At 38.9% G+C, this 23,988-nt stretch overlaps 2 protein-coding genes across 2 annotated transcripts in view; one reads left to right on the forward strand and one right to left on the reverse strand.

Moving 5' to 3' along the window:
- The window catches only part of mtor (mechanistic target of rapamycin kinase), a 172,724-nt gene that overhangs the window by 56,415 nt on the left and 92,321 nt on the right, over positions 1–23,988 (forward strand). The window lies entirely within an intron of this gene.
- On the reverse strand, positions 1,027–4,452 carry angptl7 (angiopoietin-like 7). The gene is made up of 5 exons (XM_041798735.1): positions 3,955–4,452; positions 2,604–2,704; positions 2,294–2,488; positions 1,904–2,099; positions 1,027–1,799 (listed from the first exon to the last, which is right to left on the reverse strand). Exons 1-5 carry the CDS (start codon positions 4,313–4,315, stop codon positions 1,630–1,632), a joined length of 1,023 nt encoding a protein of 340 aa, XP_041654669.1. The 5' UTR covers positions 4,316–4,452; the 3' UTR covers positions 1,027–1,629.

The following is a 23,988-nucleotide window of genomic DNA, read 5'->3' on the forward strand; positions in this document are numbered from 1 at the left end:
CAATAAAGACTCTTAACTGATCTGGAGTATTGATGAGGATGTCATATCAGTTAAAGATAGCAATCCCCATGCCTAGTGAACACCATTTATACATTTTGCAGGGTACTCAGGTCTAACTTGGCCTGTCTAAAAGTTTAATAGCCTTTCAGACAGTAGACTCTATTTCCACACCATGTTTCTAACAGTCTGAGGTTTTAATAATTTATTTTGGAGCTCATAGGTCAAGTAACATGCAGTTCATACAAAAGCTCCCTCGGATTATTGCTAAGACCGTTGGCAGCCCCATTTGCTAAAGTTTCAGTGAATTATTTTCCAAATTACAATTCCATTTGGAACATTTGAGTTTCCTAAATGATGCATGCTACTCATTAGTACTGTGCTGTACCAACTACTTAGACTTAGAGTTTCATGCCAGTAGTTACGTAGCTGCTGCAAGGTCTGCATTTGTTGATGGAAATGCATTTGAATACTTTGAAACCTTAGAATACAATGACCCGGTCAGTCGTGGATCTCTAAAGGTCTTCTTAAGGGACCTTTTCCTCTGTGGCTAATTCTTGTAATGGGAAGGAGTGAATGTCCCTGAGTCAAAGTCTTTTATGGGATGTTTACTCTAACAGACACCTTTTAAAAGAATTTGACTAAGCCGACCACTGAGCCTATTTGAGTAGAGCTCTCTGTCTGATGGTATTTGAGTGCTCCAAAGAATTCTTTGTTCCTTCAAAGGGAGGCAAAATGGCACCTTTGTTTTGAAGGTAGTAAACCCAGAGGCATTTACTTTGATAGCAGAATGGTGTGTGGTCTTCATTCCTTTGTTTGGATTAGGTGGCCTGAGACCTTTAGCCAGGATGTAAGGACATGGCCTTAGGGTCAGAGGTCAGTGGCTGATGGCAGATATGTCGCCATTACCGTCCATAAATGGACACAAGACGCTGATTTGCTTTTTTTAAGACTTTAGTCACATTTAGCCAAGCCCCTGAAGTGAGGATAAAGTGTAGGATTATCTGGTACAGACATGAGTGGCACTTGTTTCTTTTAAAAAATATGTTTATTTTCTATCACATGAAACAACATAATTACAGAGCTGTACACATTTTACAAACAACACATTTCCATGATCAATGGTTACAGTTTACAAAAGAAATGCAGCGTAATTCATAGAAAATACCTTTGGTGCTTGGTCCCATTCCAGCTCAACACAAAGACCCTTTAATTAGTTCCTACCATTCATTCCTTGATGACCTTCCTTTACACCTTAACCAAACCGATCTGGACTGAGTTTAGGTACCATCCATAAATTTCTTGTATCGACTAAAAAATACATTGTAGTGCTTTCAAGACAAATGAGAAAAGACATTAAAATGCAGTAACCCATTGGGGACAGTGGTAAAAGAGCATCTATCAAAGCTTTTAAAAAATAAAATATTTTACTGATAAATACACAAAATGAACTACAATTTACAATCAAACAGCAAGAAACGAAAACACATTCATCTGACTGAAATGTAACCATCACAAACGACATTCTTAATCCTCTCGCAGTCAAGGCAAAACCCACAACTTGTTCAAACAGGTATCAGTGAAATCTTTAAGCGGTCTATGATCTTGATCCAGGACACACAGCTGAGGCACTTATGGTTGGAAACCAACTGGCCTGACCTTCATCTCCACTTTTTTGAGGGAGTAGTTGGACCCATGCCATCCATACCAAGTGATCCCATCTGAGCTCCTTGTGTGCTCACCGTAGCGGTAAAACACTCCGTTCAAGTTTGAGTCAGTGCAGCAGTTATACCAGTAACCACCTGGAAAGAGGTGAAAGAGAAGCGGTTAATTATCTGTTAATTAGAGATAACACTCTGCCTTTAACATGTTCTGGAAAAGATGAGTATTTTCTCTTTGAATTTACCTTTGCGAAGGGCAGCGCAGTCATCCACACATTTGTCATTGTCCTTGTTGTTGGTGCTGAAGTTGGTGTTGTTGTGGTAGCGCAGAGAGTCTCCAGCATTCCCACTGTAGTTGGCAATGAAGAGCTTGTAGCTGTTGAGTTCATTACCCACATTGAAGAAGCCATACTCAGCATAGCGTGTCTGTCCCTCCCAGTCCTGTATTGAAAAACACATAAAATGATTTCAAGACTGAGATTATTGGCTCTCTTTATCCGCATAATGTCTCTAAAAGTTCTTACTCTTATATATGAACTGGCTCTGTGTTTACGTCCTCTTATAGCAATAGTGTGGATGCATTCTTACTCGTTTGTGATCATGCATAAATGAGTGCCATGTTTTCCTATACGCACCTCAAGCTCAATCCTCAGCACACTGGGCTGCCTTGTGAGACGGAAGATGTTGTCATTGCCAAGCCAGAAGTCTCCCCGTATGGATCCGAATCCAGTTTTGTACTGCTTCCAGTCCCGGTTGAATGATGTAATGCCCACCTTGCGCCTTTGGATCAATGTCCAACCACCTCCATTAGTCTCCATATCACAGAAGACCTGGAAGCATTTATAAAAGTGTCATGGGATACTGTGAGAAAAGGGAGACCTCACCATGCTTTAGCAGAAAGTAAACAAAGGAAGCATGCTATATTAGAGGCTCAGTACAACTTACATTAATGTCTGGTGTGCCCAGGAACTCATCCTTTGGCAGTTTGTACTCGCCAGAGATCTTGTAGTTCTTGGTGTAGAGGGATGCACAGTCATATATGGCATCTGCAAAGGAGAATGTTTTCAGTTATTTCAAAACCATATCCAGTTTTATTAGCAATTTTTGAAAATGTGAATGCCATAAATTCTAACAGCTTTATGGACATTTGAGTGATTGGGCAGATGAAACAAAATGACCTTTAATCCCACCAAAAGCTGAATAGATCAAACCAAAGAGAGTATGCCCAGCATGGCTCAGACTTCAGTCTGGCTTTCCCCCTTTAGTCCTGTTACAGTATGTTGATGCCATTAATATGGCAATGAGATCACTCTGAAAAATGAGCCCAATACTTTGAAGAGGCTGTCAGAGTAAAAGGGATGGAAATCTTCCACTTCTTCTAATCTTTGCATCCCTTCCTGTTCTGCTCTGCTGTCTCTAATTTGCTCTAGTTGTAAAGAGCCCTCTGTGTTCCCTCTGCCAGTGACATAAATGTAGCCTTGTTAGACCACACAGTTAAGGTATTGAAATAATAAACTACGTCATGCCTGGTTAACCTCTCTACAGCAGCCAGCGCTGATTAGTGGTGTTCTAGGGTTGAAATGAATGTCAGAGACGATTTTACTTAGGTGGGGTTTATTATTGACACTCATACAAATGTGACTTTACAGCTACCTCTGAGGTGATTCATAGCTGTTAAATGAGACTCATAAAACAAAGGGCACTGCTAATTGAAGGGTTTGATTGCTTAAAAATATATAAAGGGTTATTTATGTGCAATAAATGCCCTGTCTGAGGACTCTTTTGGACAATGTATGTACCTACATACCTGTAAAATTGTAGCTTATGGTTTTCTTAGCTTCTGTTCTGGAGTTGAACTTACCAGTTCAAATAAACAGTACTATTTCCAACAAAAAATGCCCTACCATATGCTCAAACTGAACTCAAAAAATTTCAGAATTACCCTTTCTTCAAGGAGAAAGGAGAGGCAGATAATCGGTTCATTCTGAAAACCATATATCTTAAATCTGTATCCATATGTGGAATAATTTAAACACATGGAGTGTGAATTTGGCTGGAGAGAAAAGAGACAGGTGGATCAAATATGCTGTAGTCAGTGATGGATTACCCTCCCCATGTGTGAACATTTCACAAACACTTTCCAATCGCTTTCACATGGATCAAATTTAGCAACAATAACTGTTAAGCTCAAACTCATTCCTGCAGATGTTTTAGATCTCATGGCCACAACAAGCAGCACTCAGAAGTTTGTCCAGTATGTAATGTGTATCCTATTTCTTAATCTGCTGATGCTCACCTGATGAAGTCTGGGTTGCAGACTGTAGGGTTTGCAGCTGCATGATCTCCACGCGGTTGTTGATCTCTGAGTACTTGCTTTCAGCCTCTGTGACCCGGGCTTCTTGCAGCCGGTTGTTCTTGTCCAGCTCCATCATTTGCCTCACGACATTCATCAAGTCTGTCTCCTGCTTGCGGCTCAGCTCCTCGAGGATGCTGGTTAGATTGGCTACCTGAACTTTGAGAGAGCGAACCTCGTCACAGCACTGACCCTTGGGAGGCTTTGGAGGTGCCAGTCTCTTCCTGGGACTCTGGGCCCATGTCTCTGTCAGCAGGAGCAGCGTGACCCCAAAAGCAAGGAGGATCAAATTGAATTGAGCCATTTTCTGCACAAAAGTTCTGGATTGTCACACAGTCTCAGGTGTGTTTGATTTCAGTCAGTCCCCGCTGAAGATCTTTGTCTTGAATTGGAGCTCCTCTTTGACCAGCAGGCTCAGCCGTTTTTCCTCAATGAAGCCCTCCTCTGCCTGAACATCTTAAATATTTTGCATGTGGGTCCTCCCCCTCTCTCCCTGTGTGCTCAACTCACCGGGCTGACCCTTTCCAACCTTCAGGGTGGGGGACCTCTCCCAACCCTCCTCCCCCTGCCCCTTCTACCTCTCCTCTCATTTTAACTTTCACTCATTCCAGAGAGGTTTTGCCCACATTTTCCCACTTTTTTTTGTCAGGTGTTGATGGTTTCTGGGCAGGGTAATTTTTCTGTTTGCCTGGAAGGGCAACATAAGGAGCTGAGGAAACAAACCTCTGGCTTTTGTCCGTACAGCCAGGAAACTTAAATTGGATTTCTTTTTGAATTATCAAGCAACACAGAAACATTGCTAAAACATTAGAACACTTGTTTTAGGCTTTAGAGCAGTTACATATAATTTTCCTCCCCTGTCTTCACACCTAAATTGCCCTGGTAATGACAGATTTTACTGTATCCTTGGGCTGAACACTTCTTCCGTAAAATTTGGTCTTCACATGCCAGCAGACGTGTGAAGTCACTAAGTACTCTTAATTGTAGGTTAAGTGTTCTGTTGATGCTACCCTTTATGGCAGATGTCGAAGCAGGCATGTTTTTTGCCTTTCAGCATAAAATTTTAGGGTGTTGATAAGAAAATGCTCAGTAAAACCTTCAGGGTAAAATTAGACCTAAAGTTTGCAATTAGCTGAAAGAATTTGTTATGTAGAGGCTGGCAAAATCGGAGTCAGTTATCTATTTAGTTTGCCTCCACACATGCTGCATTTTTAGTGGCTAAAATTAGAGGACAGCATACTTTAAAATGTCTTTAAGACACACTTTTAAAATACATTTTCATCCAAAAAGTTAAGCTGCATCCTCTCTACCAGTGTAACAATATACCAGCATATAAAATGCTTAGACAGTTGTCATTACTATGAGCACAGCCCCACTATAACACATGCCACACAACCAGACACTTTTGAAAATCAATTTTCTTTCATTGTGTGTTATAAGGTTCTTTTTCACTGCTTCACATTTGCTGGGAAACATTGCAACACAGACCATGCTGGTGGGGTTGGCACATCTTTTCAACAGCTTTTCTTCCTCATTATGTAACAGTTCTTTATTTGAAGGAAGAGGTGGCATACTGTTAAGTAAATAAGCCTTGTGGAGTGCTTGTTTGATTGAAAACTCCTCAGTTAAAGACAACAAGTCACCAGCAGAGGTGGGCAGTACAGCATGCAGGCTATGGGTCTGCAATTCATAACAATCACTGTAGGCAGAAAGCTCAACTACTGAACTGTAGCAAGCTAGAGTGCAAACTCCACACGGCACTAAAAGAGCAACACAGCTGCACTGAAACTGCTCATTGTGGACTTTCCTGAAACATCACTCAGTAAGACAGTTTGAACCTTTCCCCATGGGAGACCCCCACAACAGACCGTACCTTTACACTGGTGCCACTTACGTTCAATGAAATAAGTCTTGTGGATTTTTATTAATAAGCCATGAATCAGCTGCTTATTTTCTCATCTATGTTAAAGAAGGGGTGGAACTGACATTGGTATACATTCTGTCACCGCTATGAAAGTTACCATATGAAATAGATGTTAAAGCGTTTTTAAAAGACTAACAAACAAGTAAGCACGAATGACTGTGGATATTACTGATACCGTTATACACTCACAGGCCACTTTATTAGGTATACCTTGCTAGTACCTGGTTGGACCCTTTTTTTTCCTTCAGAACTACCATAATTCTTCATGGTATAGTTTTAACAAGGTTTTGGAAACATTCCTCAGAGATTTTGGTCCATATTGACATGATGGCATCATGCAGGTGCTGCAGATTTGTCGGCTGCACATCCATGATGTGAATCTTCTCTTCTAGCACCTCCCAAAGGTGCGCTGTTGGATTGAGATCTGGTGACTGTGGAGGCTACTGGAGTGCAGTGACCTCATTGTCATGTTCAAGAAACCAGTTTGAGATGATGTGAGCTTTGTGACATGGTGCATACTTCCTGCTGGAAGTAGCCATCAGAAGATGGGTACACTGTGGTCATACAGGGATAGACATGGTTAGTTACAATAGTCAGGCAGTCTGTGGCATTTAAATGATGCTATTTTCTTGGCCCAAAGTGTTCCAAGTAAATATTCCCCACACCATTACACGACCAACACCACCAGTCTGAACCATTGATAAAAGGCAGGATGGATCTATGCCTTAATGTTATGAATGCCAAATCTGAATGTCGTGTAGCGTAAATCAAGTTCTTGACTCTGTGTGAATTGTATCCTCAGTTTTCTGTTCCTAGCTGACAGGAGTGGCACCTGGAGTGGTCTTATGCTGCTGTAGTCCATCTGCTTCAAGGTTGGATGTGTTGTGCATTCACAGATGATATTCTGCATGTCTTCGTTGTAACGGGTGGTTATTTGAGTTACTGTTGCATTTCTGTCTTCTCGAACCAGTCTGCCATTCTCCTCTGATGTCAACAAGGCATTTTTGTCCACACTACTGCTGCTCACTGGATATTTTCTCTTTTTCTTACCATGGTCTGTAAATCCTAGAGATGATTGTGCGTGAAAATCCCAGTAGATCAGCAGTTTCTAAAATACTCAGACTAGTCTGTCGGGCACCAAGAACCATGCCACCTTCAAAGTCACTTGAATCTCCTTTCTTTCCCATTCTGATGCCAGTTTGAACTTCAGCAAGTCGCCTTGACCACGTCTACATACCTCAATGCATTGAGTTGCTGCCTTGTGATTGGCTGATTAACTATTTGGATTAACAATCTTTGAACAGGTGTACCTAATAAAGTGACCAGTGAGTATATATGCACCTTTGTGTTGTCAAATAACATCCAGTGTCTCCACTGCAAAGAGAGGCTGAGTCAAGGGCACAGAGAGAAGTAGGGGGAAATGTTCAGGGCTCATAGTGGACTCCCTTGAATGTGTGGCACTCTAAACCACCAAAACCTGATGGTCCATTTGTATATTTTGAAGATACTGAAGGCCAGTATTTGAGTTTTATTACCATTTTATATGGCTGATATATCAGCTGTAAATATCAGCAGAAATTTTTACATATGCCTATACCAATATTTAACTTGATCAGCTGATATCTGCCAAATCTGACGTCATCCCTACAAACAGGAGTCAAGAAGTTAATGCCAGTTGGAGTTGAATAAGTTTAAGAGAAAGGATAGGAGGATAAGAATAACAGAGAGTAATACCTTCTTAATGTTAGAGTTAAAATTAATTCCAGTTGTAGGAAAGTTGTCACAGACTTTGTATTTCTTAAAGCTGTGGGTAGAAAGGTTTAAAGTTTGGTGCATACTTACAAAAGGCGGGGCTCCCATTTTTATCCTTTTAATGAGAAAATAGACTACAGTGGATCTCAAGGACCATTAGGATTAGAAAAATACTGTTTAACAGTTTTATAAACATTGGGAGTCTTAAAAACAAGTAAAACCACCTCAGAGCCAACCGAATAGAAACTGGGAGTCTGTGCAGGTTAGCTAAAACTGGGATGACTTGCTCTTACTTTTTTAGAGCAGGGTTCTTATTTATTATTTTTCTGTTAATCAAAAAGAAGAGAGACTACTTAAATACTTGAAACATTTTACAACCTCCAGTTTGGATAGGAATGGCTGCCTTTGTAGTGCTTCTCCAGGTAAAGCCATCATTCCAACTATACTCATAAATATTTCATTATCTTTTTTGGGGCTTTTAAAATTGGAATGATGGTATGGTAAAATTACAACCTTATAAGTTTTTGTATCATTGTATACTAAATATGCAAGAGAAACACTTTTGTGGTGAAAAACATTAGGAGAACTTAAGACAGTCATTGTGGATTGGGAGTAATTGCTAAGTATTTTGCACCGACAACAGTGGAGAATACCAAGCACTCCTGTTGTACTTAAAGTGTTGATTCCTTCCTGGCGGTTTGACCAACCATTTGCAAACTACTACTAAATGTGGTACATTTGTGTGGCTTGATATTGTTTACAAAATTCCTTCTTTAGGGTGGTCTTCTCTTTTGAGATTTCTAACATGCCAGTCATTGGCTAGGTGAGACTTCAGGGAGGCTATTTGAGTCTCAATTCATTGGAATTTGCATCTCCTCTCCAAGTTCCCTGAGGAGCCACAAGACTTGCCAATTTAGAGAAGATATCCGTTAGAGATCAGGCCTGTGGTTTGGGCAGAGTTTGTGAATGATCTTGGCATTGAGACAATTGATCATACAGGACTTAATTTACACTCTTCTTTGTGTGATTACAGTAATGCTAAACAGATAAGTCTTCAATAATGAAGTGCAAGAGTAAGCTGTAAATACAGCGAGTATTGCATTACAATTCTGAGACATGGCTGGACCTAGACATTCCTGTCAGTTTTTACTTAAACTTTATGGGCTTTCCCTTCTCCATATGGACAGGAATGAGCTGTCTGGAACAGTCTGGAAACTTTTTGACCACTTGTAGTGCTTTGGAGTAGGATTTTTATGAGTGGGTTGGTATTTCACAAAATCTACTGTATTTCAGGCTCAACTTCACACATTCTAACTGTTGATTGAAGGCTTTTTTAACCAGGAAGTCCCTGTCATTTAAATGCCTCCTGTGAGGGAGACCTGGCTGAGCTAGCACACTGTAAAATAAATTCACAGCAACCTAGGTTTACACCTTGTTTGCACATGTCTGTTTATTGAGGTGAATCAACTGGAAGTCCATTTATTCTTATGGGAATCTTTGGGACATCGGACAAACAGCAGAAACTCCGTCTCTCCTTCATAATATCTTTATCCAGAATATGCCTCAGATATGTTAAAAATTAAAAGCTTTTGTAAAGGATTTCAAAAAACCTACGACAGCGTGCTAGCCTAGCGATCAAGGTATTTCCTTTGACTCAGTAGCTGATGTTGAGTGTCAAGTGAGTTTGTGCAATTGAAAGAATCATTATGAGTCAGAGTCATGTTGTTCTGCTAAAATATAGTTGTACCTTTTTATTTAAACAGGCATAAATTAAAATAAGACAAAGTGTGGTGCACACTTAAAGATTTTTAAAATCTTAAATAATTTTAAAATATGTAAGACCCCACATATGGTGAAAAATAATGTTCTTAGAGTCTGTGGTGTACAATAAAATGACCAGCACAGCACAGCATACACTAACAAATTGATTCACCAACAACCAGAGTCTCCTCTATTAATGGTTAAAATCTCATACAAACATGAGTTACAAGTTAAAAGTAACTCGTTTTTTGCTATTTGCTGCACTCATCACAGTAGTAATTTCAGTTCAACTCCCTCCTTTTGTCAGATTGATTGTGGCATATTACACAGCACATGTTGTACATGTTGTAAATCCCACAAATTAAAAGTTGGTCCTCTATTTCTGACGTTCGTCTTAATGCCTTACCTTTACTATCATTGCCATGGCTGAGTTTGTTGTGCTTCCTCCTTCAGTAAGCTTGCTTGCTGATTGGCTATTGTTCCATTCCACATAACAATCCTGATTGTGCCTGCTTGGCTGTCCTCTGTGTTCCCTCGATACTGCAGTATTTTTGATCAGGAATATTTAATGTTAAAAATATATCAAGTTGGAGCGGCTTAGATTAATTTCCAAGCAGGTCAGAGAGGGTAAAATCACCCACAAACAAACCTAACATCACAGGAAAATCTGGCATGATAATCTTTTAAACCAACAGATAATTGGGCCTTGCTGACTTTGGTGGGAGGGGAAGAATCAGCCCAAAAGTTGGCAAGAGTATCTTATCTTGCAAGGCCTAAGCTAATGTAGGATTCTAGGATGAAACACTAAAACTCGTCCAAATGTTCAGCTATCTTTTAAAACCTGCAGTGCTCCTTGCAGTTCAGCATCATCACCTGTTTTTGCAACCTCCTGGATGACATAAAAGGACCAAATTAACTACCTTCTAATAACTACTGGTGGACTGTATCAGGTCTTCATGCATCTGTAGAGAAGTAGACTTTGATGTTTTGTCACTAGGATGCATCAGATCTAAGGACACCAGTCATTTACTTGAATCGAAACAAGGTTTTATTTTCTTAATCCAAACTGGTATGAAAAAATCTGATTTGTGATTCTCCACTGCAGCTGTTAGGAGCTCATAATATCTGAATCTCCGCAGTTCCCCTTTAAATAATCATTGCAGTTGAGACAAAAATTTACGTCTTGATTTCAGATTCCTTGTAAATATCCACTATCGTGCAGAACAGATAATCCTTGGTGTAGTGACTTACAATTCCAGAGTAGCAGTGTTACTCAGTTATATAAATTTATGTAACCCATGAAATCACACAGCTGGGAGCTAAGTTGCAGTTTGGTCTGATGGAATATCACAACTGTGAAGTAAAAATAAAACATTACACTTTCACCCTGGTCTACCTTCGTTCTTATTATTAACATTATAATCTTACATAATCTGGCGTCACCAGTGAGGTCTTGTGTTTTTTCTAAATCTCAGGCTTTTAATGTTCCTCCTGCCAAATGTTTGGCAGAAATCCCTCCTCACTTTTCCTCACTTGGTCAGATGAATAAATAAGGAAACACTTTGTATGGTTCTGCTCATCATCTCCATCTCTGTGTGATGGGAACTGCAGTGTGGTTCACAGCACAAGAAGAGTGTTCTTTTCCTCAAATTCCAAATATTACATAATTAAGAAATAGTCTATTATTGCTTTGATGTCACATATTGTCAATGTTAAATATGGATTTATAGATATTAATTGCTTGTCTTTTCTCCAGACATTTCCCTGAAAGATGCTGGCTGCTTCTTACTCCCAGTCACAGCCATGCAGTAATCTTTTTTTTTCTTTTTTTCTGAGTGTTGACATGTGCATTTAGTTCCCAGTATTTATTTGATTTTTAAGATCCAAATGGAAGTACAAGCCATTTGTCATCTTTACATAAACAGAAAATGCTGGCTTCGTGTGCAGTTTGCAGCAGGGTTTTAATTGCCAGGCGAATTCTGAAATCCTGATTAAACTCTAAACATGATCCTTCTCTCCATTTCCCCCATTTATCAAAAATAAATGACAACAACTTTCAACAATGTTATGGTCAGCCTCAGTATGCATGTGGTTCCTTCACATGTACCCACTGTTACTTCTAGCGTAAAACAGAAAACAAATGATGATTGTAACATGCAGCAACCACATAATGCTCCTCTGGCGGTTTGGCTTCACTTTTCCATAACATTCTGTAGTTTTCAGCTGATATCTACATGAACAAAGATAGCCGGTCAAAATAATATTCAGTGAAAAACATGGAATGAATCGTTGATTATTTAACAACGTTATGTGATTTTAGCATGGTATACTTCTACTCCAGATGCCTCTACTGATCAGAAATGGATCAATATCAGCTATGTTATTAAAATTAAATGATTATTAGAGGGGAATATGCTTGTAGGCACAGATCTGATCGACTGTTATTAATACTCTGCAGCTAAAACAAGCACCCCCCCTGAGAACTTCAGTTTTTCCCAAGTATGTCCTAAGCGATGTTAAACAGAGCAATGAACTTTAAATGTGACTTTTCCAAACATCCTAGTTTTATTTTGGATGCTCACATTATTTTACTTCTTCACAGAAACAAAATTATTTTGCAAGAAAATACCGGGGTTTTGATTAGTAGCCCCTGTGATGCTAATGGTCAGTTGTGTTTCTGTTTTACTGGGTAACAGCCTGGAGTTATTTGTTGTACTTTCCAACAAGCCTCAGTTAGTCTCCCGTGGAATCCCAGCCCATTCTTCTTTGGTCCATCTCTCAAACTCCTCCAGATTTGGTGGTCTTCTGGGCCTTGGTCTTCAGTTCACCCCACAGGTTTTCAATGGGATTTAAATCAGGGCTTTCTGCAGGCCAGTTAGTAATGTTTCCTTTTGTCTTCTGGAGGTAGTTCTTCAACAGAAGCCATGTATGTTTTGGGTTGGGTAGATCCCAAGTTCTAGACACCCTGAAGCATCCTTCCAGCACAATACTCCCGTGTTTCTCTGTGGTGACATTGTTCTTTTGGTGAAACGCCACTCCCTTCTTTCTTGAAACATAAGCAGTGTCTCTATGGCCAAAGAGCTCTAGTTTGGTCTAATCTGACCAAAGGACATTTCCTGTATGCAAAATCCTTCTCTAGGTTGTCTTCAGCACACTTCACTCTAGCTTGAAGGTGTCTCTTCTGCAGAAGTGGAGTTCCTACTGGTCTGCAACCTCACAGTCCATTCCTGTGCAAGGATGTAGTGATTGTTTTCTTTGAGACTACAATTCCTGACTGGGCTAAGTCGTTTACTGGTGTCTTAGCAGTTGTTTGGGGCTCTTTATACACATTTCTCACTAGTTTTCTTTCCAGAGTCTTTCTCTTCTTACCTCTGCCAGTTTGCTTGTTCTGTTCTGTGTGGCTCTCTTGGAATTTCTTGATATTACGTCTCACTCCAGTTCAAAACTCTGTGATAACTTTGTATATCCTCCTGCATTGTGAGCATCAACAATTCTTTTTCGCAAGTCTAAACTAATTTCTTTTGTTTTTGTTATGATGCTTTCTCAGTGCACTATGACACTTTATATCCAAACAGCTCTGCCACTACACAGGCAGCAGTAGACATTACAGTTACCACCACAGTCACCACCGCAGTTATGGCGAACACCCAGAATAGCAGCAGCAAAATCGGCTGTAGGATTCAATTGTAAGTTTTGGTGTAAAATTTGAATATATGCAGTTGTCGGGAGTTGCTATTTGTTGTTAGTGTTTTTTCTTTTTGTCAGTAAGAAATAATTGTGTGTTGCATAAAGCAACTGAGCTAATGCTCTGAGACTTTTTGCCTTTTATATATGACTTTGGTACTGATTAGCCCATTAAATAGACTTGCACTGCGAATAATTATGCTAATTAATACTTATAAAATAATGCAGTGGTTCCCAGCATGGGGAAGGCCAGAAGTGATGGGCGGGGTGGGGACAAATCTTGCGAGAAAACTTCCAGAAAAACATAGGACTGCCAGTGAATCAACTCCAGAAATAAAAATGACTAAAAATAGCCAAGATCATATAATTAGTACCATCTCACCATTGGTTGCCCCCATAAAATTGTGGGTCATGAGGAGAGCCACACTCCTTCCTTTTGCCACAACCTTCTTAAATGTTGACATATGTTTATGAGTTGTTATGGATGGGAGTAGGGGGCGTGAAAACAATTTAATCTACTGGATGGGAGCCCAGCAGAAAAAATTTGGGAATCACTCAATCACTCATCACACTGGCAAATCTCACTCATAGATGATCAATATGGTTTGTGCTCCAGGATATATGATCAGGTCATCCCCTTTAACTATGATTCATTTTGTAATGTCTGATTGGATCTATTGGTATACATTTCTAAAATAGATGCCATGACAGAATCTGCACAAAATTTTCTGTCCTTACATAAAAGACTCTGAAACTATGTGAAATATTTATAATTTTCACCTCCACGCCTGTCATAATCATTTTTCCACAGACGGAAAGTGTTCTAACTCCACACTGTTGTAACGTTCGATGGTGGGTGGTGCCTGTTCACATCCTTTCTGTTTTGCCCTGAAGTCATTGATGTGCGTCAGTGTCTTTTGGAAAAATGTGAATAATTCACCTTCCTGGATTTCTTCATTGCCCTGACTACTCTGAGTCACCTCTCACTCTCTACTAATGCATCCCAACGGCATCGCTTTCCTCTGGACCTGGACTGTGTCATTCAGCTGGGTGCTGTTTTATAAGTTTAGTTTCACGCTGTTTTTTTCCTTCAAAACAGCTCCTTTAAACACCATTTACCCTCCAACCATGTCTCACCAGGCTCTGTGTGAAGTGGGCTTGACTCCCTTTAACATAAGAGAGATCCACTAAACTTTAACCAAAGCCCCCGTCTTTATATGACTTCCCCTGGAAACCCACACATTTCTTTGAACAGATTTTTTCCTCTTCTCTTTAAGACAAGTGTGACACCCTGCTGCGCTCATTACAGCAGTCATCTATCTTTGATAAGTGTGAGCAGACGAAAAAAAAGCGTTTTCAGTCAGAATGTGCTCACAGATGGCTTTTGTGTCCCTAAATACGCTGGAAAAATGATTTGCAATCAAACAGTGACCACCAGGGCCAAGCTGTCGGCAGAGCGCTCATGGGTTCAATTACAGGAAAGGCAGGAGGTGAAAGCAGAAGCCAGTGGATTCCAGTGCTTCTATCTGAAAACCCTAAATTATGTAATCTTTATTAACAGTAACCCCTTCCACCTGTCAGCTTTGTTCGCACACAAGATTCTTATTTTTACTTCTGCAAATGTTGCTGTTGGTTTTGGCATGTTTGAAGCCATTAAAACTCACTTTGATGCCTTCACTTAGTGTTTCTTGATTCATTAATTTTCCTTTGTTTGAAGAGAAAAAGAAAGCTGAAGTCAACATTTCCCTGCTTATTTTTTCAGCTTGGATTATCTTAGCACCATGATGGTTTTGATCAGTCTCTAAAGTGATTAATAGTGTCTCTCAAATGCTTGGCATCTGGATAAATAGAAGAAATACAGAGGAGATCACACTTTAATGTGCTGAGAAGCTGTTATTCAAGCAAATAAACATAAGTACTAAACTTTCATTGAAAGACAGCAGCTGAAGGGAACAAGGAATTTACTGCTGTGTTGCGGTACGCCACGGACTATAACACGCTCATTTCCTGCCGCTGCTCTTTATCTTTATCATTTAAAATGTGTTTCTTTATTGCAAGTGCTGACATTAGCCTCTATAGTGCTCTATTTTAATTAGAACTGGTTGCCTTTGAGGAGTTTTTGCATTGAACATGCTGAGAATTTATACAAGCACTGTTATTTTGCTAACTGTACTTTTTATATTGCATCAAATGCAGTGCCCCCAGTATGCATGATTTCAAACAGCATACTTACATTCCTTGGGGTGAATGGTTTACATGAAACACATTTGCATTGCTATCTTCCTTGACAAACAAAAATTTTGTTCAACCAAAAATAATTAATATTCAGTCTCCCTTTCGTATGGGCAATGATTTCATCCTAAGGCAGGGGCCAGAATACACACTTTATTGGCCTGTTATGATGGTCACGATGTCCAAGTCAGTCTGGCTGCAGACTGTCATCTGAGATGTTGTATACCTCAGAACAGAAGCACACTAAAACTTTTGAAATAAAATCAGATTAGACTTCCATTTAGAGTATGGGTAAGGGTTAAGGTAACAGAATACCAAAAGTTAGAAGTCAAAAACATTACCTGCAAAACCTGAATACAAAAAATTTAATAAAGCAGAGTAAATAGTCTGCCTACAGGAAAAAAATTGGCCCCACATTAAAACATTCTAACATAGCAAACATAGCTTATGTAGCTCTGTTAGATGCGTAAGCTACGTAGATAGGAAAGCTATGTAGCAAACATAGCTATGTAGCTAATGTAGCTAAAGATAAGCTCTGTGCTCTTACTATAGCCAACATCACTGAAGCCATGTAACAAGTCTTAGAAAGCAGGACAAAAGTCAAACGTGCTAGGCTTTTTTTGGGGGTGTTATGATGCATCTCAGATGTGATCTTAATATTCTATAACATTGTGGACAGAGCTATGAGCGGGTTAGGGTAAACATGTCCATGCATTCCTTGATGCTAGCAACATCAGCTGCAACATCATAAAGCTAGTACTGCTTTTGCAGATTTGATTATCAGCCAAAATGTTACAACCATGAGGAAGGTCCTACTTTGAGCTACATGAGCGTGAACTCATGGTATTTGCTTCTGCTGAAGACATGCTGGTTTGGGGAAGTCTACTTTTAAAACCACAGCTGCTGAAAAAGTGGACTGCCACTGTGGTGCTCCATGGTGATGGAAAGCTGGCACCACGTACAATAACTCCAGACCTAACTCCAGATCATCCAGTAAAAAAATTTAATGGCTGTATGTAGAGTTAAAATATGTTGTTGTCATAAGTTGAGAACTGGACCCAAATTGGTCAACATCTCTTGTAAATTCCTATATGCACTGGTTTTCAGTTAAAAAACTGGCCTAACTATAGTTGATAGATAGTAACTAAATATTCATTATTACCATATAAATACTTTGTATTTCTTTTGTCCACATTTTTTTTTTTGGAATGGTGATTCTGTTTTGTATCATTTATGGGGCACTTGGGTTAAGCAGTCTAGTTACCATCAGTCAGTTTTTCAAAACATAACAAAGGCTAATAATTTGCTGCAGAGTTGGTCACATAAGAGGGTGAAATAACTTGTTCCATATTTCCTATAATGAAGTAGACAGTATGCACCGTGGCGTCCTCCAGCTCTGAGAGTGGTGGACTACATGCCTTAGTCTGTGGACTTCATGCCTTGGCAGTTCCTCAAGAGGTCTGGCTGAATCCGGTGATGGCTACCAGGTGGCATTTGTTGTCATACACCAAATGCGAGCCAGGCAGCAGGCATCTGCTCACCATGCAACACAACAGTAGCAGGGACAAACAGGACTAGAGGGGAGGAAGGTGGATTAGCCACTATCCCTTTGGAACAGTTTCCCCTGCTTTGGGTAAGCCTGAGTGGCTCTGCTTCACAGAGAGGTTTCGTGACACTGGGATATAAAAACAGTTATGTCACGGGACAGAAAACAAAAAAATACACGCCAGCATTTCGGGTCTACTTTTTTCCTAAAGAGTATTAAGTATTTTTAGCTTCAGTAGATCTCAGGTAGAACTTACCATGAAACATAAATGCTAAAAACTTTAGCAGCCTATCAAGCTTTGTCTACCAATGTGAGTTTGGTTCCTCCCTTTTAAAGTGAAAGTTTTCCTTTCCTCTGTAACTTTTCTCAATGCTGCTCAGTGCTGAGCTTATGGTGATTAATGTTGGGTCTTTATAAATTGAAGAGTATGGTTTAGACCTGCCCTCTTCGTAAAGTGTCTTGGGATAACTTGGATTATGAATTGGAACTATACAAATCAAGATTAATTGATGTGCACTGGCATGCATTTTAGAGATGTGCATTAGAAGAAAAAATGTTTAACTGTCACTAGCAGTTATTCAGAGAAAATTAATATTTCTTTTCTGTTTGCCAGGGATGTAAGTCACCTATCTTGATACCAATATATGATTTAAATTGCCATTAAGAGACAAACAAGTTTTGCAGTTTGACCTTGTAAGACCTGGGAGAAGCCCTTTTAATTTGATTAAAAAAAAAACATTAAAAAAGTTGTAATAATAAGTTTAAAGGCTCAGATTATGAAATAAAACATCAAATGTATTAGTTCAAAAGGTCAAAACACAAAATTAAATATCAAAATAATGTGCTTAAAAGGGAAATATATGAGAAAAAGTCAAGTCATAAGTTTGAAAGATAAATTCATGAGTTAAAATTTCAAATTGTTAATTTGAAAGCTCAAAATATGTGTTAAAAGTCAAGGTTAGGATAAAAAGTCAAAATGCAAGAAAATTAGAAATAATGAGTTTAAAGGTCAAAGTATTTAGAATTTAAAATTGTGAACCAAAAGGTCAAAATATGAACTAAAAATTAAAAATCATGAATTTAAATCTTAATTTTGACCTGCAAAATTGAACATATGAAATGTAATCACAGAATTCATTTTTCTACATGACTGACTTTTTATGTTATTATTTTTACTTTTTTAATTTTTATGACTAAAAAAGTTATTTTAAATCATCAAGGTAAAGTTGACATTTTTATACGGGAGGAAATCTACAGACCTGGTAGCAGTGTGCCAGTTATAATAGAAATACATGATGTTGGGGGCTGGGTATAACTATACCACAAGCTGGATTTGTCCCCCAGGCCTTGAGTTTGACAACCCTGATATAGAACAGTAAAACAATAATCAAGACCCAGTTTCTTCATATAAGTACTTACTGTTTAGCTGTGTTGTGGATTGTTACTTTTGGTAAAATTTGTCAAATATGAAGCCATATCGAACTGCAAACATTACCAAGCATAAATAAATAAGTTTCAGTCATTAAATTTTAAGAACTTTTGTCCTCCAATGAGGACACAAGGTTGAAGGAGGTTAAAATAAGAATTCAAGTAATTAGTTATCATAATATGCATAAACGTGAAATATGTTAATATAAAGAAAAGGTTAAAATGTAAACCACATCTTTAGAGATAATTAAAAACAGTTAGAAGCAGAGAAAATTAAAAAAGGAGTTAAATTTCGTATCTTCTTTTACAGTGGCGATTCATAGGAAACAGCACCTCTTCATCCAGAATACATCAGAAGCTTTTACGAGAGGTTCTCAAGCTCACTAGACTGGAGGAAATTGGATTTTTAAAAAATTAAAAATCTATCAATGTCACAGTCTTATGCAGGTCCTTTAAAATCAACCCAAAGAGAGGGCTGACGGCTACTCAAGAGAAGCTGAAATGGAAGAGATATGATCATGCCTTTGTTAGGTCAGAACTCTGGCAGCTGCATTTGGGACACCCTGAAGCTGTATAATCATGTGTTGACAAATACACTCAATACTTTTTTCCATTGTTTAGAAAGAAAAATAAATTATTGCAACAATCAATTAACAGTGAGATTTAGTTGAACTAAACTAAACAAATATTTCAAAGAACTGGCAGCCTTCATTGGAAATATTTAATGGATAATTTCACTGAAAATGTGGTCGATATGTAGCCTGAAGAAACTCAGGTCTTTCCAAAACATTGTATGCTCTCTTTTTCCACAAAGCTGCAGCAGCATTCCAATGAGGTAACTGTCAGATGGTTTTTTGTGTTTTGGCCCACTGGAGACCCTTTGTTCTGTTGGCCTCTTGACCTGAAGGTGAGGAACCCGGGAAACGCATTCTGCAGCCCTGTCCCAGTGTGGTGATAGTCGGGTGTAAACATGAGTTAGACTTTCATGGTTGATGTCTCAATGGCCTCATGACGCGCTTAACTGACATAAAGGAAAGACACAAAAACATGTTTAAAATAAAACAATAAAGCAGCATGATTTGGTCACTATACAAACAATGAAACAGGTTTGTTTTGTTCTTTGGAATCCCTTGCAACACCCCAAAGAAGAAATATCTCGTATGCCTTTTCCTGTACAAAGCTCCATGATTCAGTGAGTGAACTTGGTCATTTCGAAGAAATACTTTCAAAGTGAGGGAATACTAAGTGCTTCCCCATGCCGCAGCATCTGCTCAGGGACGAAACAACCACTTTCTTGTCTTGGCAAAAATAGGAGACAAAGGGCTAGTCACATGTGACACACATGAGTTCAACTCTCCTTTAGCCACATATGTCCCAGGATAATCATGAAGGAAGTTTGTAACTGCGGTAACCAACTCTTCTGTTTGCATGCTTATTTCATGCAGTGATGCATGTGATACTGCTGTCTCTTTGGACACACAGAGGTCAAGATCTGCGTTACGTAATCACAACATGTTGCTCATCACCTCCGGAGAAGATGTGCACAAAGAAGTCCAGTAGATTTATGTTGTACAGTTTTTAGTTTTCATTTAAATGGTGTTGGCTGAAACTGTTCAGAAACAGTTCTGTTATGTAAGATACCTGAATGAGAGATGGAGCGCTGGTCATGTAGAAACATTTATCTTAGTGCTCTATCTCTGGACTTTATGTGTTATGGGACAAATCTGCTGCTTGACTTTTGGAGCTCAGTTTTAGACTTTTTCAGTATAGACGTCAGGCTCTGGCAGCTGTATTTTGTACAAAAATACACAGATTGGCTTGATATTTGAACAGTTCCATTTCTAACCATGTTTCCCATCTCTTTTCAAACGATTTCAGTCATTTTAAGCCATATTTCAAACAAGTCGATTTCGCCCTGTGCTCAGAAGGCTTTTTGGAAACAGCACCTGCCTTTCTTCCATTGATTTTCTGATCCATGTGTTAACAGTCACTAGGGCAAAATCATTTTCTTTCAAAGCTCAGTCAAAGTAATCCAGATGGAGAAATTGGATTTTTTGGACACATTAATGCTGATTGTTTCCTAATTGTTCATGACTCGGATGTTCCAGTGGGGTTTTTAGTTTGTCAGTGGAGAAGGAAAACAAAGCATGTCCGTGCTACCTTAATCACCAGGCTTTAATAGACAATTGAGGATGATTTAAATTTGACCTTTTCAAAGAGTAACTCTAAGGAAAGCCAAATGGGTAAAAGGCCTAGCTTAATATCCAATTTTTAAGACCTTTTACTGACACTGAAGCTAGGAATAATGCCTTATTCGAGGGCAGGGGTCATCAACTACATTTGTACAAGGGACAGTTTATGTCTATGCAGACACTACGAGGGCTGGACAGAAAAATAAACGAAATTAGATACGATGTTTTATCTAGTGAACATGGTATTGTTTGAATATTTTTTATCATCTTTGATATATATATACCTTAATTATCCTAGCTTTGAGCAGTCAACTCAAGCTCATAAGGGGATGATTGAGATTTATAAGCCACATAGAATTTGATTTGAATATGCAGCATCCTGATTGGTGAAAAACACACGAAGGAAAGGGTCTTTAGTTTTAATTCTGAGGTAGTGAAAAACACACTCTATGCACCTGAAAGGTTAAATTAACACAGAAAACAACCTTTTTTTGTCCTCAGCACATCTTCTGAATTTAGTTGATCTTCTGGAGGCTGGATGGAAAGCTGTGGGACGTCTGATGTGGTCTTTGGGCCTCCAGTTGAGGATCAGTGTTCTAGGTTGACCTATGTTCTAATTTGATCAGAATCATCTTGTGTTCAAGCTCTGTGTCTTGAGTCCCAGTAAATATCTGGGAGCAGTATTATGTCCAGTTTTGAACAGTTAGAGTCCTGATTTTTACGAATTGAAAGTAGGGATGCACAAGATTATTGATCTGGTATTGGTATCGGCAGTTATTAGCTTAAAAAGGCAAATATCGGTATCGACAGATATAAAAATTTCTGCCAGTATGTGCATCTCATATTTTGCCTGTGTATTTCAACATAAGTCTGTAAATTTGTCCATATATAGTAGTAAATTAGTGGAGTTTTAGTCTGAACCAACAGACCTATGTCAGTTGAGGTCTTTTTCTTCATTTATCCTCATTCTTTAAACTTTAAGTGTATTTCAAGGACTAAAGTTTGTTTCCTTGGTCATCCTTACACTTTAAAGTGTGCCCAAAAGGACTGACATTTTTTGTCTGAAAAGCATATTCAAATGTCGGCATCGATATCAGTATTGGCTAAAATGAATCTGTAAATATCAGCATATCAGCAAAAAATACAGTTTTGATTTATCTGTATACAAGGGATGTAACGGTATCAGAGTTTCACAGTTCGATTATACCTCAGTAAAAAGTCCATAGTATGGTACTTTTTTCAATATAAAACAAATCCAAAGCAACAAATAAAGACTTGGAAAGAAGTGATTTAGACATTCATTAAACAAAAGTTGCATCTTGAGTATTACAGTATATGCAAAAAGTGCTATAGGTGTGCATTAGGCTTAAGAATGTAAACTTATACTTGGGCTCCAGTGTGTTTACTCACCTTCTGAAACCTTTGTGGATCACCAATGAAAATAGCTGTAGGTATTTGGCAATATATTCACTGATACAGTGATCTGATGAGTGGGATTATGAACACTTCCTTTAGAGTCTTTTGGCCTGGCTGGATTCTGCTCCTCACATCTTTAAGAATCTTTTCAAGTTGATGATTTTCCAAGTAGCTCCTTATGTCACTCATACTCTCCCATCATGTGTGTCACTGCAGTCGGTCAGTGTCTGCGTGTTATTTTTTGTTTGTAAGTCACCTTTTCTCTTCTCTTATTTCTTGACACCAGGAAACCAAACTGCTTCCACGTGCCAATTTTAAAAGTCGCTGGAGCCTCCACAGTCTCTAAAACATTGTCATTGGTGCTCCATTGCCACTTGTAGCATCCATAATTTTCGCACTGTTAGATCAAGCCACCGAGTGGAGCACAAAGATTGATGGGTACACAAGGGCTGATGGTAACTGTAGTTCTCACTCCCCTTCACTCTGCTCCATTATATCATATCAATCGCTGTCATAGCCCTATTCATATAACCCTATTCAAACCAAAAAAAATTACTATTACACAATGAACTTAAGTTCACCACTGATTTGTTTATGTCTTGTCATGTGGTTGTCGCTTAACTAATCCATACTGACATGAATGTAACATCGGATAGGCAAGCTTCCTTCAGAAAGTGCTGTATTTTGTACACACTGCAAGTGTTCGTCTTCAATTTTTTATTTATTTATTTTGTTTGAGGTAGCAATTAAGCATTTTTCCTCCCTTTGAAACTAAGAGATCAGACAACTTTGCATCAGAAAGTCAAAATACTCAGGAAAGAAGGGGGGGGGGGTTAACATAAGAATAAGGACTTTTTAAAAAGGTAAGGTTTTATGTCTCTCCAAATGGGGCTTGTAATTAAGTTTTACAGGTCAGTCTAAGCTTTCAATTTCAATGCACTAAAGAGGGATGCCAAATCTGGCTGAGAGTGCCTAATTTTTGATAGAGAGAGCTGAATTCTCTTCAAGAGAAATTTGCTGTTTCTCCCATGTTTTTAACACATGGGGCTTCCACTTTTTCCCCAAGTGTCCATTTTAAGCCACCCACCATGAGAGTACTTGATATACAGTTCAAAGCCATTTTATTTGAAGTGAACACAAGATACTTGTGCCCTACTGAAAGGATGAGCGCTTAGTGAAAGAACCCCTTACCCAGATTAGCTCTATAAATTGGCCCCCACTACTCAACTATGCAGATCGATGGGCTGAAAAAAACCGGCACTACGCCAGGGTTGTCAAGTGGGAACTTCCTCTGCCAGTGTTTTATTTTCAGTATGTCCAGCTCCCCTCCAGGCTAGCTCTCACGCCCACCATGCATTAGCTACCCTGCCACTTGGCCATCACAGCCCACACAACACCACCGCCTTCAACGAACCATGCAAGCTCCAGGTAGTGACAGTGCTGATACTACCTATCCTAGTATCAGCTAACTGAAATGATGGGTACAGGCTGGAAGCATGGATGTGACACATTATAGTGAGGCAAGCTCTGGTGATAGCCAGCTTTTTAGGAAAAATGTATTCGGTTACACCAATGAAATCCTTGTGTTTAGTGTTAACTGGTGCTAATAATGAGATTTTTTAAAGTAAGTTCTGGTACATTTCAGGAGACATGATTCTTCATTTGCTGAGGAACTTTCCGCTGTGTTGTAAGATGCACGGATGAAAAATCCAACTGCACCATGAGCTCATACATTATGGTTTTGTGGTCAAATTAAAGTGTCCCCATTTGCATGTTTTAAAATATTGTCACCTAGCCTTACCATATAATAATAGTCGCTCTATTTTAGACCCAATACAACATCAACATTAAGAACTTTGAGCATTGCATGTTTCAAGTCTTTGCAACTTTTGTTTTTATATATTTTTTTATGTGAGGCTTATTTTTCAAGGATTTTCTTCCAAATGCATGCCACCTGTTTGTCAGAATAAAATGATCTTGTTTAGTATAACAACTCTTTAATCCAACTATTACATAGCGCCCCCCTGACTGACATATTTTCT

This window comes from Cheilinus undulatus, linkage group 11 (genome assembly GCF_018320785.1).
Source record: "Cheilinus undulatus linkage group 11, ASM1832078v1, whole genome shotgun sequence".
Classification (NCBI taxonomy): domain Eukaryota; kingdom Metazoa; phylum Chordata; class Actinopteri; order Labriformes; family Labridae; genus Cheilinus; species Cheilinus undulatus.